The 17,895-nt window shown below is 36.1% G+C and overlaps 1 protein-coding gene and 1 long non-coding RNA gene across 2 annotated transcripts; both read right to left on the reverse strand.

Annotated features, from left to right (window-relative positions):
• Positions 1-659: 659 nt before the first annotated feature.
• Positions 660-15,764, reverse strand: LOC143447240 (uncharacterized). The gene is made up of 24 exons (XM_076947248.1): positions 15,580-15,764; positions 14,451-14,531; positions 14,098-14,285; positions 12,624-12,922; positions 12,289-12,383; positions 11,553-12,209; positions 11,123-11,251; positions 10,769-10,897; positions 10,453-10,519; positions 6,246-6,853; positions 5,682-6,076; positions 5,310-5,475; positions 5,088-5,177; positions 4,812-5,008; positions 4,554-4,729; positions 4,298-4,345; positions 4,126-4,185; positions 3,841-3,997; positions 3,602-3,697; positions 3,327-3,494; positions 3,077-3,159; positions 2,648-2,800; positions 2,269-2,408; positions 660-2,166 (listed from the first exon to the last, which is right to left on the reverse strand). Exons 1-24 carry the CDS (start codon positions 15,683-15,685, stop codon positions 2,051-2,053), a joined length of 4,404 nt encoding a protein of 1,467 aa, XP_076803363.1. The 5' UTR covers positions 15,686-15,764; the 3' UTR covers positions 660-2,050.
• An 11-nt stretch (positions 15,765-15,775) lies between these two features.
• On the reverse strand, positions 15,776-17,422 carry LOC143447248 (uncharacterized). Its single transcript, XR_013114059.1, has 3 exons — positions 17,215-17,422; positions 16,969-17,121; positions 15,776-16,884 (listed from the first exon to the last, which is right to left on the reverse strand). It is a non-coding gene; the product is annotated as an uncharacterized LOC143447248 (long non-coding RNA).
• Between the last annotated feature and the right edge of the window lie 473 nt (positions 17,423-17,895).

Below are 17,895 nucleotides of genomic sequence, written 5' to 3' on the forward strand. Positions count from 1 at the left end.
ACTGGTGGACTAGGTGCAGTGGTCTGGGTTGTTGATGCTAGACGAATTACGCGTATTGTTGATCGTCGCATCCAGCATTTGAAACCGTTGTTTTAGTCGCTTGACTTCATTTTGACGCACCTTGATTGTTTCATCTTGTCGTCGTAATTACTACGATTCTGCTGCTTGCTTTTTGACTACGCTGTGCAAACGCTCCAGCTTCGCGTTAAAGTAGTCAAATTTTCCTCTTAGTCAAATCTGTGCTCACGTAGCTGCGACAAGTGGGCGTCATCTTGGACAGAAAGTTCGTTGCAGAAACCGTTCTTCACTGGGCTTTACGGGGTCACCAATTCGGCGCTTGTAAAGTTATGACTCCGGATGAAGAGCAAGGAAGGTTGCGTTTCTTCCCAGTGAGCACGAGCTGTCCCGATCGTAGCCTACTTGAACAATCGAGACGCTTACAAACCCAACTTATATTGTTGATCTCGTGTGCCCGAAGAACTAGTACGCACACACACATATATATAACAAGCAAATACCACGTGTCCAAACGAAGACAGCAGAATCACCGCATGGTGTCACCATGGCCGCCACACACTTCAAGAAATTCGTTCGAAAAAATAAGAGATTCGCATTACAGTGTCTAAATACTGAAATTGGATTATTCAAAATAAGCAGACTCTTGTAAAGTGTTTAATGTAATTTCCTTGAAAGAGACTCAAGTCAATTCAAGTCTTCAAAAAAACGACTCGAGTCGTTCCGGTTTGCGATTCTGGCATTCTCTGTTTGAAAACAACATACAGGAAAATATAAAAAATGACAACATTTAAAAATATCAGCGCATTACATATTCACGATAGAGTCCCCAAAAAGCAACCAACCAAGCGAGTTGTTTCAATCAAAATTATATGATTACAACCACACATGACCAGGAAAAAGTGATTCTTGTATATTCCCGTCATACTGTAAAACTGTGTGTTGATTTTGTTGAATACTACACAGTAATCGCAATATTGCAAAATACACAAAATATGACAACAACTCTAAATCTTGCTCACAAATGGCAAATGACAAAAATGATGCCAAAGACTTGTGTAAACACAAACACTGTAGTCAGCACAGACAAAAAACTTTGAAATAGATTATATTATTGAAATGTTGCTCAGATCACAAACGTGCAAGAAACTTTGACGATTAGGTGTGACGCAGAAATTTTGCCACAAGTGTTTGGCCGTTAAAAACATAATTTGATAATTACGACTCAAAATATTCAATATCTAGAACAGGTTTTGCAAAATTTTGCTCAACTGAAATTCCTCAATAAACGCTAAGCCGCTACTACATTAGCTTTCATAAATATGATGAATCGCAGTATATGGTTGCTCGGACAGCTGATACCACCTGTGGTAAAAGGCAACAGTGGCAAAATACAAAGCCAAAAACTTTCTCTACACATCCACATCTGCGTAATTTTAGGAAAATATTAACAAGAATGCATCTCTGTGATTCTGCAATTGGCATTTGCATAGACCTTCTTTAATCTCTGTATGAAAATGAAATAATAACGACAAAAAAACAAGTAAAGGAATGTTTCTGCTGCGTTTGACAACTAAGCAAACATAATTTATGCTGACAAAGTTGCCCAAATAAAATTTCTACGTCTTGGCACGAAGACAATAAACCCAGCACGTGACCCCTACCACCCACAAGATGGCCATAAGAACAAGTTTGCCACCATTTAGATGTGTCGGGTACAGGGACAGCGAAACATAGCCTTGTAGGCAGTAAGGCACCACACTACACCAAGCAAATACCTGACACTCTATTTATGAGGTACTTCTATCGCAAGAGTAAATATAGCAGAAACAACGCTGCCACAGATCTTAACTGAAGAAGGTTTTTATAGAAATAAAAAAACAGCCAAGTCAGGTGCTTGCTGTGAATGCACTATAACTATATGAAGAAAGACAAGGACGCATTTGAGAAGAAATAGCCACTAAAAATAATGATATTGCAATAACATTTTAGTTGAGAGAAAACGGTAAATTGTGATTAAAAATGGTAACAAAGCTCATAGAAAAACTTTTATCATGCCCGCATTGACAAACTTGTGTGCCATTTTCTTCATTTTCAGAAATTCCATAACCGCATTCTTAATTTTGGGCACACCCAAATGACTATTTAGACCTGTATTTAGAAAATAAATCATGCTTAATAACCAACTATTAATGTTTCAATATTGGATGGCAACATTACATTCTGAAACTATTGACAGTAATCCAACATTACCTCGTCCCGTTATGACAAAGAAATATCGTGGCTTGTTGCGTTCTTTGCGCTTTTCAGCAATCACTGATTTGAGAGTGTCTATTGCTTCATCAACGTGCAGACCATGTAAGTCAAGTTCATTTTTAGAACGCCCTTCGTTCCTGCAAACAGAGTTGAACAATGCATCAAACCAACGATAAATTTTGCATTGACTAAGCACAGAAAAATGTGTTCGCGAAGTTTAGTAAACCAATAGGTACCCTATTAGCATGTAAGCTGCATTTTATATGAGAAGATGAACAACAGTCAACTTTTCCATAACAGGATTCAGTGAATACAAAGCCGTAAAAAATTAAAAAAGATAGTGTTTTGGGTATACATGTCTGAGATAAATGCTTACATTTTCTGGTAAGTGATGTTGGCAGCACGTTGATTTGCCTCACGTAGTTTGTTCATGTGCATCTTGGCCTGTTCTCTGTAATAAGAAGCCAGTGGGCCTCGATGCTGATGGGTTGCAACTGCAGCTTTCTTTTGACATTCGTGCATTTGTTGCCTGTTTGGGACAATCTTTAGGTTAATAAAGACATAATCCAAGAAAAAGATACGATCATGGTACAACAAAGCCTTAAAATTTGAATTAACCAGACGGATGTGGAAATGTTTTGCCTGTTACTCATAATATAATCATCAAACAGTGGTTTTGTGTTAAGTACCCATTGCTTAGTAAAAGCATTCGCAGGCGACAACAAACATAAACGTTTGTATAAAATGTCCTAATAACTTGACATGTAACGAGTTCTGTCAGCAGACCTACAATGTTTCAATATACCTGTGGACCTTTGCTTCAGCTCTCAAGTCCTGGTATGTATTTTTTTCACTTATAATTTCAGGAACCATGGCGTCAATGTTGATCTGTAGAGAATCATATCATAAGTGGTGCAAGTTGTTGGTACAAAGCTTGCTACTACAACAGAATTCGACCATTTTTACTGATCCGCAGAATTCGGGGTAGTGCTGACACAATATGCCATTGAAATCATAAACCATCAATTATATATTACTTAAGTCACAATAAATACCATTTTCTGAGAACTTGATGCAGAAAATTTTCCCAAATTATTGGTCTCTTGCATCTTCGATGTTTCACCAGTAGTGGAAGACGTATCACTAGAAGAAAGCATGAGCTCTTCCTCACTAAATATACAGGCAGCTGTCTCCATGGTGATTTGCAGGTTGCAATCGTTTGACTACAAAGATAGATATCAAGCTTTAATGTTTCAAAAAAGGGTCTTATAATAAAAAGATACAGCAAAATAATAAAAGGAAAAAATCCCGCTTTTTTGCATCAATTTACCACAAACATCTCATCCAGGATGTGTTTCGGTACAGCGGGGAACATGGCGTGAAGTTGTTCTTTTTTTAGTTGGGATGAGAGTTTTGTTTTTCTCAGCTAACAAGATAAAGGCATTTTATGGTACATTATAAAATACCACGACATTTACAGCAACACAAAGTACTCAATCATTAAGATCTTAAAGCAGTGGCAATTTTATTTTAACTACATATTAAAATTGAACTTTCAAGGTTTCATACTTGTGCACTCTGTCGTTGTTCTGAAGCATGCGCAGCTTGCTCTTCAGCCATAATCTGTGATAACTTTTGCTTTTGAGGACGACGATCAATGGACCACTTTCCACTGTCATTAGAACTGCGAGATGGGGATTCCTTATATAAATTTGGAGCTTTGTGCCTGTAAACAAAGCCTTGTATTGATAAAATGGATACAAGTTTTTTCTAAATGACAAAATATGTGAAAAACCAACATTTTTATGTATTAATGGTAGCATTGTAGTCTTAGGTTATGAACAATAAACATACTTTATTTTTCGTCGCCTTGCAGTTGGTAGTTTTTTAGTTGTTGTAGTTTCTTCAGGCAAGCTGATGTAAACAGTAGTTACAATTGCATACCTTACTATCAACATGCTTCTAAGTATTGCACAAAAATTAATGCTACTTTGTTTTGGCTCAGCCTGAAAATTATTTAAATTACCTTCGTTTGGTCATCATTGGAGACGTTTTATATTCCTCTTCTTGTAACCTAAAAGACATAAAAAGGTTTTGTTCAAAAATTCTACCAAATGTTAATAAACATAGCCTGCAGGAAAATTATCATATATTAAAGAAACTTTGGTTAGAGTATGATCTTGTTTTTGGCACTGTATGTGGCACTTATTTTAACTGAAAATTTGAATATTTGATCCTTTGGACAACTTAACATCGTAAAAATATCAAAATTGTACACTGACTTTCTAGCAAGTTCCTCATCTTCTCTCAATTGCTTTGCATCAGCCTCACACTGATTTTGTTTGTCTTGAGAATATTCATCTAAAGTGGGTGCTTTTGTACCAAATATCTCACGTAACCTGGGAACGGATTCAGTGACAACTGGTATCACGTCTGTGCTGTGCTCAGAAGCTGAGTCCTGGCATTTAAGGAAACAGAACAGCAATTAAGCACATAGCCACTTGGATTTAAAACCAGTTTTTAAGTCATTTTAATACAACCTCTGTAACAAATTCCTTCTTCTGGGCAGTTTTCCATGCATTGTAGATTGCCTTTGCTGTATCAACATCGAGATCAATTTCAAACTCATCACTGTCCAAGCTTTCTCCTTCACCAAAAACTAGAATCAGCTGACGCAAAAATTCTTCCGGCAACTTCAACCGAATGGAAGGCTGTTCCCTGTTTCTATCAGCCACTTCTAAGATTGGCAAAAACGTTGATTAGGCAGAGTACATTAAGTCATTATCGGTGTCAAATAGATACCTGTACTTCCTTACCGGTCTGGGATAACTCAGAAGGTTCTTCCTTTTCTGACGTGTCTCCAAAAGTGATATAATCCTCCACACAAAGCGCATCATAATAGTCATCTAAAATTGAATAATATTTATTTAGTTGATGTGTACATACTATAGCCTTAGATATACAATAGAACTGAAAGGAAACAATACAGACAAACAGTAAGAATTAAAAGCATAAGAGTCACAAATGATTCAGCAAACCTATATTTAAGTTGCTTCCTGCCCCAAACAGAGAGTCTTCTGCTATGAGATCTGTCGCCAAATGTAGTTGTTTCTCACATCGAAGATAGACATCTTTGAGATGTTCAGGAGGCAAATCACTGAAGAGCAGTCGAAGAGTGGCAAGATCCTCATCTGAATCGACTGCCTGCAAAATATATTGGAAACTATTTCAAATATGAATTAAGCCAAATATAGGAAATACTACTGGCTCATTTGAACTTGCTTTGTTGAACATTTGAAATAAATTTTCATTAGCTTGGTCACCGGTCGCAAATCAGTTACCAGCTAATATGACAGGGCATTTTCTGTTATCAACACATGTTCATAAAAAATAGACAGATTATGACTTACTGTTTCTTCAAGATCAGCTGTTGAAGAGCTTTTGTCAAATGTTTTTGCCCAACTAATTCTATCAAGCTTGTCTACAGAAAATTCTGAATGAAAATTTAATCCATTGCCCAGGAACACCTTGGCTTGGACATCTTGTGTTACATTATTCTCCACTTTACGGAGCAAAACAAAATCTTCTTCTTCTGTCCTTGTCTCCACTGTGTTTCGTTCTTTTATTAAGAAATCTTTGTTAACAGTGCCTTGTGGAACAAAACGAGTTGAAAGGGAATCATCAAAATATTTTTTCCAGTTATTATTATTAGAGTCAGGTTTGTTTTCAAGGATTGGGCAATCAAATACAGGCGCCAGCTTCCTGTTCTTCAATTGATTCTTTGACATTTTGTTACTCGGTTTACCTGACAATACAAACAAAGGCACAAAACTAATAAAAAAGGACACATAACAATTTAGTAGGTATATCTGCCAGCACAATGTACAAAGGCACACAATGAACTCTTTAAATTTAAAACCCTATTGACAATACATTACACAAAGAAAAACAGTAGGTTGGCACAGTGACCTTACCAAAGTTATTGGGGCTTGGTGAAAGATTCTTGCCGTCTTTAGTGCTATCTGCAACAGGTGCCAACTGCAAAACCTTTTGCTCTGAGGAACAGTCATTTCCTTTGGTGAGGTTTGACAAATTAGTGGATGTGGATGCACTTTCCCGTTGTTCCATTAACCGGAAGGCATTTTCGATTTCATATCTGTCTTTGTCGGACAAAACTTCACTGGAGAGTCCAGAATTTATTTTATCATTCATCATCATCAACTCATCAAACGAAGATGATGAAGATGTGCAATCTTCTTCGTCACTGATATGAGTCTTCTGATCATCCGTGTTCATGCCGTATGCTGTAGGAGGTGCAAAAGAAAGATGATCGCTGTTTTTGTTGGAAGTCACAGCTTTGCAACTTGTAGACGAGTTTGGTGCTCTTTCTTGAGAAGTTGCACTCAGTTTTCTTTTTACATTATTTTCATTTAAACTAAGTTTCTTGAAGTTTTTTGACAAAGCAGGTTTAACACTTTGTTTCTCATTTCGCTTGGCGGGACTTTTTGGGTTTATTTTTCTCAGGTATTCTTGGTATGCTTCCCTTCCAACAACTTTCTCAACCGTGAGATTTTCTTCATACCTACAAGCAAATAATAATTCTTGGTAGAAACATCATGAAAACCACATCATCATTACAAACATCTTGTTTAAGAAATAAATATCTCTTTGAACTACAGTCGAAACTCGTTGACTTGAAGTTGAAAGGACTCGGTAAATTACTTTAAAGATTTTTATATGCCAAGTGATAAAATGGGTATAGGGTAAAAATTGCAACATTTGAAAAAATGACCTTTCAGCTTTGGTGTACTGCAACACACTATTGCACGGATTAAACACCAAAACTGTATGTTCACTATTGTTGTAATCTCGAATAAATGGCAATCACAGTCAATGTTGTGCCTCAATCTATTACCATAGTGAGATGATAAGCAATAAACTAATAAGTGATATTCTAAACAAAGAATAAAAATAGCACGAAATGAACACAAGATAATGAAATGATTTTAAATTTACATGCTGTATCACTAAAATACTATGTGCAATATTCAACAAAAATTTAATTTCTATGGCAATGACGTAGGCTATCGATTATTATCACAGGTCAACAAAATTTCAGTTCTTTTTTTAAACGAGAACGCAAGTATATTATTTAAGATGTATTTTTTGCTCTGATTCCGAATCTGCCTTTAGTTTTTCTTTTGCTCATCACATTTTCAAGATATCATCGAATCCGTGTTTTCAGAAAAAAGCATTAAAACAATACACAGCTATGATACATGGCACTTAAAAATGTTTGGCATATGACTTTCTTTTGTCACATGACCAATGTTCCCTCTAAGCTGCGCGCGTGCGCAAATGCGCACTGCTGACACGGTCTCCGCACACAGAAAATCTGTTCTGCGCACGAGAAAAAATCCAACCTGAATTGAAAATAGAATAAACGCATAATAACGACCACGCGCATGTCTGATGCTGTTCACAGTGGTCCAAGAGATCGCTCAGGGAGTTAGAGTGTTTGCTCAGACTCGTGAAAAATTAGAGGGAACATTGCACATGACGATATAACATCCAGCAGTAGTCCCCCATCATTTCCTCATTCCAAAAACGAGCTTTGGTAACGAGCTTCCATAGCTTAAACGTCCTGGTGAAATCGTTCACCTTGTTCGTCACTAACTGCACCAAGGTTTTCTGGAAAGAAGTTCAAGTGGAAGTGCAGCAAATGCATTTTGAGGGACATGCGGCAACCCATTTTTCAGTAAGCCTCAAGTAAATCATTAACTCCTGCCTGAAAACAAGGCGATTTCGTATTTCCTAAAAAGTTTGCACACAACCACTTGAATGCCTTCCAAGCACAAAATTCTAACGTCGGCAATGATTTTTCAAAATGTGGATCCTTTAGCACTTCTCTAATTTGAGGGCCTACTAAGATTCTTTCTTTTAGTTTTGCTTGGCTTATGCTAGGAAACTTTTTGCAGAGAAATGCGAACACATTAGAATTGCACTTTCTCATTGTTTTAACAAAACTCTTCATCAAAACCAGCTTGATATGAAGAGGTGGCAAGAGAATTTTCTGAGGGTCTACTAGAGGAACGTTTTCGATGTTAGCCACTCCCGTTAAGTACGATTCTCTTACAGCCCAGTCTCTTCTGATATAATGCTCTTTGGTAGCACGGCTGTTCGACAAACACAGGAAGCAGCAGTGTTTCGTGAATCCTCCCTGCATTCACATCAAGATGCCAACAACTTTGAGGACTCCGCAAATACTCCATTTGCAAGCATTGCACTGAATAGCTTCCAGAAGGACTTCAATGCTTTCATAGCATTCTTTCAGATGAACATAATGTGCTATAGGAATAGACGGTTTTATATTTCCATTGTGCAACAACACAGCTTTCAAACTTCTCTTCTAAGAGTCAATGAAAAGTCGCCACTCATCAACAATGTGTGCTTTACCCAATTTTTGAAACAAGTCATCAATGTTGTGGCAGTAGCAAAGAGGTTCGGCTACTGTGAATCCTGCGGCCAGCTCCAAGTTTCGCTTTCTGTAATGACTTATTACTACATCTTTCTCAAGCAAGTTGTTTTCTTTTAATCTTGATGCAAGCAGTTTTGACTTTTCTTAGCAAAGAGACAAATCTCTTATAAGGTCGTTTAAACGTATCAGAATTGGTTTTGAACTTTCTTCTGGTTCGTATTCGGACTCAGCAGAATTATTTGCTTTTAAACCCTTTTACATTGACAAGGCAAAAATAGCAGTCCTAAATGTTGTCTTTTGGTTCTTTCGGTTATCATGGGAATAGCAAAAAGCATCGATGACGTTCGTTTGTGTAGCCAATTGTGTAAACCAGTTGAACAAGCTGTACATATTTGATGTGGTGCCCACTTTTTGTCTTGGTCTCCTAATGGGCAGCCAAAGTACAACTTGTACATCTTTTTGATATCTGAAGTGATACTTCGTTGCTTGCCTTTGATTGTAAAACTACCACAAATACAACAATCGGGATTGTTCTTGCACTTTCTTGACATAACAAAGGCAGAATAGCAGTCGATCAAAACATGGCACAAATAAATCTATTGAACAGTATATGTTACTACTTGATTAAAATCTGCCATTAACAAACATTGTGAAAACCAAACAGTTTATTTCAAATTTTCTGCTGCAGTGCTATAAGCAATAGTTACATGTGGAATTAACTGCTCAATATACCACTTGTTTTGCAAAAGGTTGGCAAAAGATTCTCCCAGAATAGGCTATTATAGCATAACAACTAAAAATTTAAAATGCAAATATCTCGAAAACCTGATGTGCTAGAAACAAAATAAGGGCATTTTCGGAATCAGCATCACAAACCCTTCAAGAATCACCTAATCGCATATCCGTTTAAAATTGGCTGTTGACCAGTGTTATGATGTAACAGATCCTACATTCATTTCCAAGAAGATAAACCAAATATCAATTAAACGCCAAAAGTAAAGTTTTGTTCATATGGCAGCTAGTGTACATCTTGTACCGACTTTATGATTTACTTTCTTGAAGAATGTTAAGATAGTGAGTAGTAATAAGACAATTATTTGTAATCGATATCAAAAATAGGACAGTTCTTGAGTATCGGCATTGAAATTAAAAGAATTGTTATAAAATTTACGATTCCATGAAATAATTGTTTTTCTTTATAAATGCATAATTTTATAGTTTAGTTTGTCGATTTTAATCAAGGCTTATCTTTAAGATTAAAATGCTTATTTCTTCTGTTAACAACTTTTCTTGGAATTAGTTGATGTGCAAAAAAACAACAAACGAATTGCACAAACCTTATCTGTAAGTAGAGTTTTAAATTCTAAACGTCAAGAATTCTAAACGTCAAGACTGGACGCCAGAACCTTATGAGTTGCAGTTTTTTGATATCAGAATTGGTACAAATTTTGGAACTTCCTCATAAATTGCTAAATAAGCGCAGCCTAAACCCTAGGACCAGTAAAATATTTGGCCTCAACAGATTATTCGAGTTAGTAAGCTTCAAATAGCACAAGATATTTACATGCATTTTAGCGGGTGTTTGCCAGGACTAGTTATAGAACTTTAAGTTGGGTTAACGAGCTTCCACTGTAGTCACAGTAGTATAGTGATCCAAATACAATATAATACAAACATAAAGTAATATAAAACATATTTTCCACCTATCAAGCATATTGATGATAGAATCTTTTGGCACTCCATGAGAATTTCTTTTCGTCAGTTCACTTGCTGCAGACAACAAACAGTGCACATAATTGAAACACAAGAAATGAAATATGCTTTCAAGCTCTAGGTGTACATTAGCGTTGGCCTCTGTCACTCTGCGGGGTGTGACCCACCGTATAAACTACGCATTCCGTGGTCTACATATTCAACAACACTGCCTTCTAAATAACAAATAAGAGTAAATTAAAAGGAAAGTGCATGTTTTCATGAAGTAGAAAAACATCTTCACACACTCTATTATTTATCATTTACCTTTCCTCTTCCACGGTGTATCTGGCTCTTTAATATAGATGTGGTATGAATACTTGATTGCAGTCATCATGTAAGGTCTCATTTCCCAACCCACAATATTTGTGTTGTCTATTACAACTGGGGACATGCCTGTTAAGTTTACCCATCGTGTCAATTAGATTGGATACGTTGCAATAGAACAACATGTCCTATTGTTCTTGTTATAAATATAACTTATAGAAGCACTCAATAGTGTGCCCTCAAAACAGAATTGAAGCAAATATGTTGTTATTCACGATCTTATTAGCAGGTATATACATGTATGCAGTAGTTGTATTGACAAATTTATAAAGAAAAATTTAGAATTGGGTTAACCTTTGCTTAAAAACTGTTCAGCCTGTCGTTGGTTCCAGGAATGAGCTTCCGACAATCTACTGGGGTCAAAATAATAGATGCCTCGTATCATAAAGAAATCATCTGTGCTCAAAATCACTCCATTTTTACCTAACATTAAAAAATTAAGACAATAAGTTGAGGTCAAAAGATATCCATTGTTTAAGTTGTGGAATTAGTTTGTTGACTACCAACAACAAATGTTTTAATGAAAAGCAGATGGTGATCTGCTACCAACAACAATTATTCTCACAATTGTAATGCCTGCTTTCCCACGAATGCCTCAACCACAACTTTACAACAGACTGCAGTGTAACCCCGCGATAGTCTACCAGGTTAACACACACAGGTACGATATGCAAAAATGTACTTTATCTTACACTTTTGATTCAACAACTGCTAATAAAATCACCAGCAAGTTTTTTTGCCAAAGTTGATTTCCCACTTCCAGGAGCCCCCCTCATAAGGTAAATCTCCAGGCACTGATCGTTTCGTGGTTTTGGGACAAGATGTTGCGATGGAGATCTAGTTGCTCGTGTAGGTGAAAATGAAGACCCAGCATAATGATAACTTGATGATCTTGGAGAATAATGTCTCTGTGGGGCTGGCACTGACCATGACGATCCACGGCCACTGAAACCAGGCGGAGGATTTCGGGGATATCCTGATGATGAAACTGGTCTGTAATACACTGGCGATGGAAATGAGCTAAACCTTTGAGAATTGTTTGGGTATCTTTGTGTCTGCCCTCGACCACGATTTGTTGCTGAGTGGTGAGGTCTCATGTTTATCCAGGGCAGACTATCAACAGATGGAAGGTTGGGAAATACTTCGCAAGTTCTTTGGAGATTCGGAGGATTCAAAAGTGGATCAGTATCGACAAAAAAAGAACCATTGTTTCCATTTAATGTTTCGTTCACTTCTACTTGCCAATCTTTGTTTGCATTCAGATTCAATTCAGGAGTGGATGTGCTCAACACATTTTTCGTTTCAACATCAATTACAGTTGATATTAGTTCTTCTGTCCTCACAAAAGCGGTTTCAGGAACAAAGTCAGGTTTATGGCCATCTATTCATAAATGTTAACGTTGAAATAACAAACAGGTATCCAAATCAATAACCACAAAAATGCAACGAAAAGGTCAAACCTCTTATTGATGGACAAGGTTCGATATCTTCTTTAGTAACCAGTTCAGAAGATAAACTGATGTCGTTTGACTGGTAAGATGTATTTTCAAGTTGCCTGTGTAAAAAATGAAGATAATAACTGTGATAAGGCCTATTTTAATTCATATAAAAAAGTCCACCAAATAGTGGACTGGACTGGTAATTTAAATTTAGCAGTATTCCTTGTATGTACACGCACAAAGCAACTATTAGTTAAATTTCAAAAATTGAGTAGAATGCAGTATTTAAAACTAGAAGGTTTTTTTCAAATGAGTAAAATCAACATAGGGCTGTTTAAAAACACAACAATACCTACTTCTTCAAAGGATTAAAGACAGTGGTTGCAACAATGTGAGAATTTACTTTGCTTATTGTGGAAGGCACACGCTGGCCACCTCCTTCGAAACTTAAACGAACCCCGTTTAGCTTTCCAACAGTAGTATATGACAGTACAGTAAACAGTTTCTTTAACTTGGGTTTAAACCCAATATCTACATTTTCCTCACAACCTGTAGCAATGTATTCATCATCCAAACTAGCAGAAGAATTTTTTTGACTTTCACATATTTTATTTGAACCGACACATTCTTCTTCTTTTTCTTCTTCTCCTTCAACCTTAAATTGGAAAAATACAAAAAATTAGTGAACACTATGAAGTGACACTCAATTGCTCAGTGTTCTCTGTAAGTTTAACCCACAAAAACCGCTTCTGCAAATAAGTTTGGTTTAAAATAAATTTGATGACAAACAATAGATGCAGGTAAGTAAATAAGCTAAGATACGCAATACATAATGCAGAAACTAGTGAGCAGATTCTGCTAAAAAGACGATTATGTAGTGAGTGACTGTTGACCAATGTTCCCTCTAAGCTGCGCGCGTGCGCAAATGCGCACTGCTGACACGGTCTCCGCACACACAAAATCTGTGCTCCGCACAAGAAAAACAACAACCTCAATTGAAAATAAAATAAACGCATAATAATGACCACAGTGCGCACGTCTGATGTTGCTCACAGTGGTCCAAAGGACCGCTCAGAGAGTTAATGTGTTTGCTCAGACTCGTGAAAAATTAGAGGGAACATTGCTGTTGACACTCCGATACCAAAAGCTAAAAACAATTCATTACAGAGCGGGATTATTAATTTTTCGCCGTACAAATTTGCAGCCTTGTTATTAATATGAATACATAAGATAGTTGATAAAAACACAATTGTGAGGGGTGAATGCCTTACAAATGAATTGAGTTTCCCCTGCAAGATCAAAGCTGAATTAATCTGAAAGCACAATTAATACTGTGTATAACGCAATTGCAACTGGGCAGAAAAATGTTGATAAAAGTGCTGCTATGATTCTTATTAGTAACAGTTCTAATTTTAACTTTAATTACATTTAATGATCAGTAGATATTTAAACGTGCATAATTTAAGAAAATATATACCATCAAAAACGTAATTTAAATAAGAATATTGTTGAACCTTATCACAATTCTAGGATTTACAGAAAAGTTAATAATTAGGTTTTATTCAAAAATACCAGGTGCAATTTTTTTACAGAAAAATCAGCAAATTAACAAAGAAACCTTCCAAAATAAGAAAAGTGTCAAGACAAAGGTAACGAAAGTTAAAATGGATGCTCTGTAGAAAAATGTTGTTTAATAGCATTAACAACATAACACGTAATTTTATATTAGTAGTGCAAGATGAAAAGTACAAATAACCCAGTGGCTGCAGTTAATCACAATGGAACTACATCAGTTAGTTTGCTTCACAAGATACTAAACTATCTATTTACAACATTTGGTTGGAGATTTGTAGGTAACTTTGATTCAACCATCATCTCCTTCAGGACGGGTAAGTATTCAAGATCATGGTCCTGGTTATATACACTTTCGTATACATTAAAGTCAGTGGAGACTTTAAGTACTGTGGCTGATAGTTTTCTCTCCTCACTTTGTGACATGGATGGATGTGCTGCAAAATCTGGTTTATTGAGGGAAAAACTGGGTTTACAAAACAATACTGTTGACACTACAGATTTGCTTTGGTACGATATTTGCAAATTGACTGCATTAAATGAAACTTCCATGTAAACAGGAATTGTAAACATGCCAATGAAATACAATCACTATATACTTAAAATATTACCATTTTGTAGCGGCACATTCTCATCTATGGCATCCTCCATGGTTTGTGTTAAGATCATTAGACTTTGCAGAGCTTCGTCAACTGAAAATGTACATACATATAAATGAAAATTAAACCAGATGCACGGTTTCATTCACTGCATCCTGTGCAAATCTTACACAATAATTTTGATTGTAATAATCACAGAAAAGTACAAAAAATAAGAGTATAAACCAAAGTATATATAATATATAGTCTGGTACATCACAAATCAAATGTATCATAAATCTGTAAATAGCGTTTATGATATGGTCTTGGAATCTTTGTACTCAAACTCAGGTAAGTCCTTGCACAGCTTGTACTTGGCAGTAATCCTCACTTCTCAGCCCATGGTTACTAAGCTTGTCTACGCCCATTTCTTTCAAAGAATGAACTTTTTACATCATTCTTTATTTTACATGTGATCTTGCTGAAACTGTTCAACAGGCAGAGGTGGGCAGTCGGTACTTTGAAAGTACCGTCAGTAACAGTACCAGTACGGCAGTACTTGGCAAAAAATGTACCGATGGTTCCGGTATTCGGTACTATTTTTAAAAAGTAGTGCGGTACTTTGTCACTTTTTGTGTAAAAGATGCTGCTGCAAATGCAAGGTTTGCCGCAATTATGCCCCCGGTAAAGGTTACTCCAGGTAAAAACATATGAGACGTTAATCGTTTGCAATTTTACTTGACATTTTTAGATTAAAAAAGATCAACAGATGCTAAAATTAGTATTAATTATTAATTAACATGTAACATTTTGAAAACATACTTGCTAAAATTTTTAAATTATCACGTGAAAAGTACCGAGTTTCAGTACTTTTTTCAAAAGTACCGACGGTACCTGTATGGGTACTGAAAAAGGACAGCGGTACAGTAATTCGGAACTATAGTACCACAGTACTGCCCACCTATGTCAACAGGACCATTGGACAGACAGGACAAGCAACTTTACTGTCTTGGTCAAAGACGATTACAACCATAGCATCCCCAAGTTTCAAACACATGTTTGCACCATTGCAAATCTAGTGCTTTATACACTCTGCTAACAAGCCAGCTTATAACTACTTATACATGCATTAATGACCGTAAAATAACTTGTGCATACTAACTTTGAAATTTGTGCTCAGACAATATCATGCAAAGCACATCAGCATCTAACTGTGGAAACATCTCTTGTGCTTGCATGAAGATATATTCTTCCTGTTTTGTTAACATGTTTGCATGTATATCAATCGTTCTTTGAGCATCAATTGTGCAAATTATATAACGTTTACAATTACAGCAGCGCCATCACCTGCATAAGAAATATTTATTCCAATTGGATGATATAGGTATATAAAATATTGTTATTAAAACCAATTTTAGCAAGCGCAGTAGTCCGGTTATTGTATAGTATCATATCTTACAACTTAGTTGAAAGTCAGATAAGAATTTTGTTCTGACTTCAGAGGTAAAAATTTTCCAAACAAAATGTATCTAAACCACTAGAGCGACACCCAAGGCACACTATGGAAAAAAACAATCACAAAATGCAATATTTCGACAGGCATGCATGGCCAAGACTAGAAAGTTTTTAAAACAAATTATTAATGTCCCTATTGGAAAGCTTGCTTCCAGTGCGCAAAATAAACACACCAATAAATGTAATGGCAAAATTTGTGCCATGCCAATGTAATACTTACAATAAGAATTTAGTGCAAAATGTTAACTCTGTCAAAAACAAATTGCACGTAATCACAAAGAGATTGAAACAGTCAATTTCTGTGTAATTGCCCACTTCAAGTGCACCTTTTGTGCATGCGTATTTGTCATTTTCTCAACTGGAAAGTATGGCAGTTTTCGACAAGAAATTGTGCATGCAAAGATGCAAACTTTAGTGTGATGGCGTGAGCTGAAGCCTCAATTCTTTGTTTATTTATTATTGCCTCGCATTTAAACAAGCAGCTTTTCTTTGTTTGTTTATTATAAATCGGCGTGAAGATAAAAAAGTTTGGCGGGCACGTTGATGAATCTTGTGCGTGCAGTTGCAACACTTTCCACTATGGGTCATTTTTGGTTGCATGATGCATAGAAAATCTTGCTGAAAACGGTCATACTCTGTTGTCCGAGGGTGCAACAAGCAGAGTATTGAAAAATCTCGAGAGTTCAGTCGCCATGATTATTGCTTTCCACTATAGTATATAGCTTATAGCTAAAAGTTTAGTTGGAATCCTGTGCAAAGAACTTGCCCTATATTGTGATAAACTGTAGAAACTGAGCTGCAGGCTATATCATGGAAACCTATACTATTTGATAAAAAGCACTAAACTGCTAATCAGATGACAAATAGAAATATCTACTGTTACAACATGCGTGCAAAATTCAAACCATACAAAAACGTCCAAGTCTGCAGAAACTTTGCGGTTTGCCTAACCCTGTTAAAAATAGTAAAAAATATTAAACGTTACGATATCCGGAAAATACTTGTAAAATTCCAATGTCTGACATACATGCTTCACCTTCTTGACTCTTGTGTACAGTCACGTTTCTGAAGAACTACTTAGGTTAGAACCAACAGCAACACTAAAACGGAACTTGTTTCTTTTGTTTCACTTGCCCATTGCCGAATGTCGACTTTTCTTGTTTACATCTTGACGTAACGGGATTGCTCTCTGTATAGATACTTGATACATAGTAAATGACGACAGCGAAATCGGAATGCAACTTTGTACTAGCGCCAACTAAGTGTCATTTTTCCAACCAACCTCAATTTTAGTCTTTCACCGAAAATACGTCGTCTGATATTTCGTCCAATCGATCAATAAAGAGAATCGAAAGAAATAGTACATCACGTAAGATCAATTTTCTAACCAACAGATTTGGATATCTAAGCTTCGAAACACAGGCAAATATACTTGAGAAAGCTTAGGTTAAGGTAAAGATTCGTTTATTGCAACCCATAGATTAATTTTTATAATTTGTTCAAAGAGTGTATTAAAATACGTATTGAAATACACATCAAAATCCAAATTATTCAAAGTTTTGTATTTTTGTTTTGTTCAATTGTGCTGTTTATTTGTTACGAATTCTAAATACGAAACAACGTCTACGAATAGCTATCATAAATAAAGCTTGGATTGTACCAAAGGTCCTAGAAATCAGAGCAAAGAGAGACACTGAATTGTACGGTAATATCGTACAGTTGTTGATTTACTCTTGCATGACTAACTGAGATCAGTTCATTTGATGGGAGTTAACATATAAATAAGTTGCTTTTCTATACATAGGCTACTTTTCTGTCAATAACCAGGTAGTGGACCTACACAGTTTTTAACAGGAGAGAACGGAACGACAGGAAACCATTATGTTACGATTTAGTTTTCGTTAACTCGTGATTTATTTAGGTTTAATTAATTATACAATGGATTGCATAATGCAGAACACCA

This window comes from Clavelina lepadiformis, chromosome 1 (genome assembly GCF_947623445.1).
Source record: "Clavelina lepadiformis chromosome 1, kaClaLepa1.1, whole genome shotgun sequence".
Taxonomy (NCBI): domain Eukaryota; kingdom Metazoa; phylum Chordata; class Ascidiacea; order Aplousobranchia; family Clavelinidae; genus Clavelina; species Clavelina lepadiformis.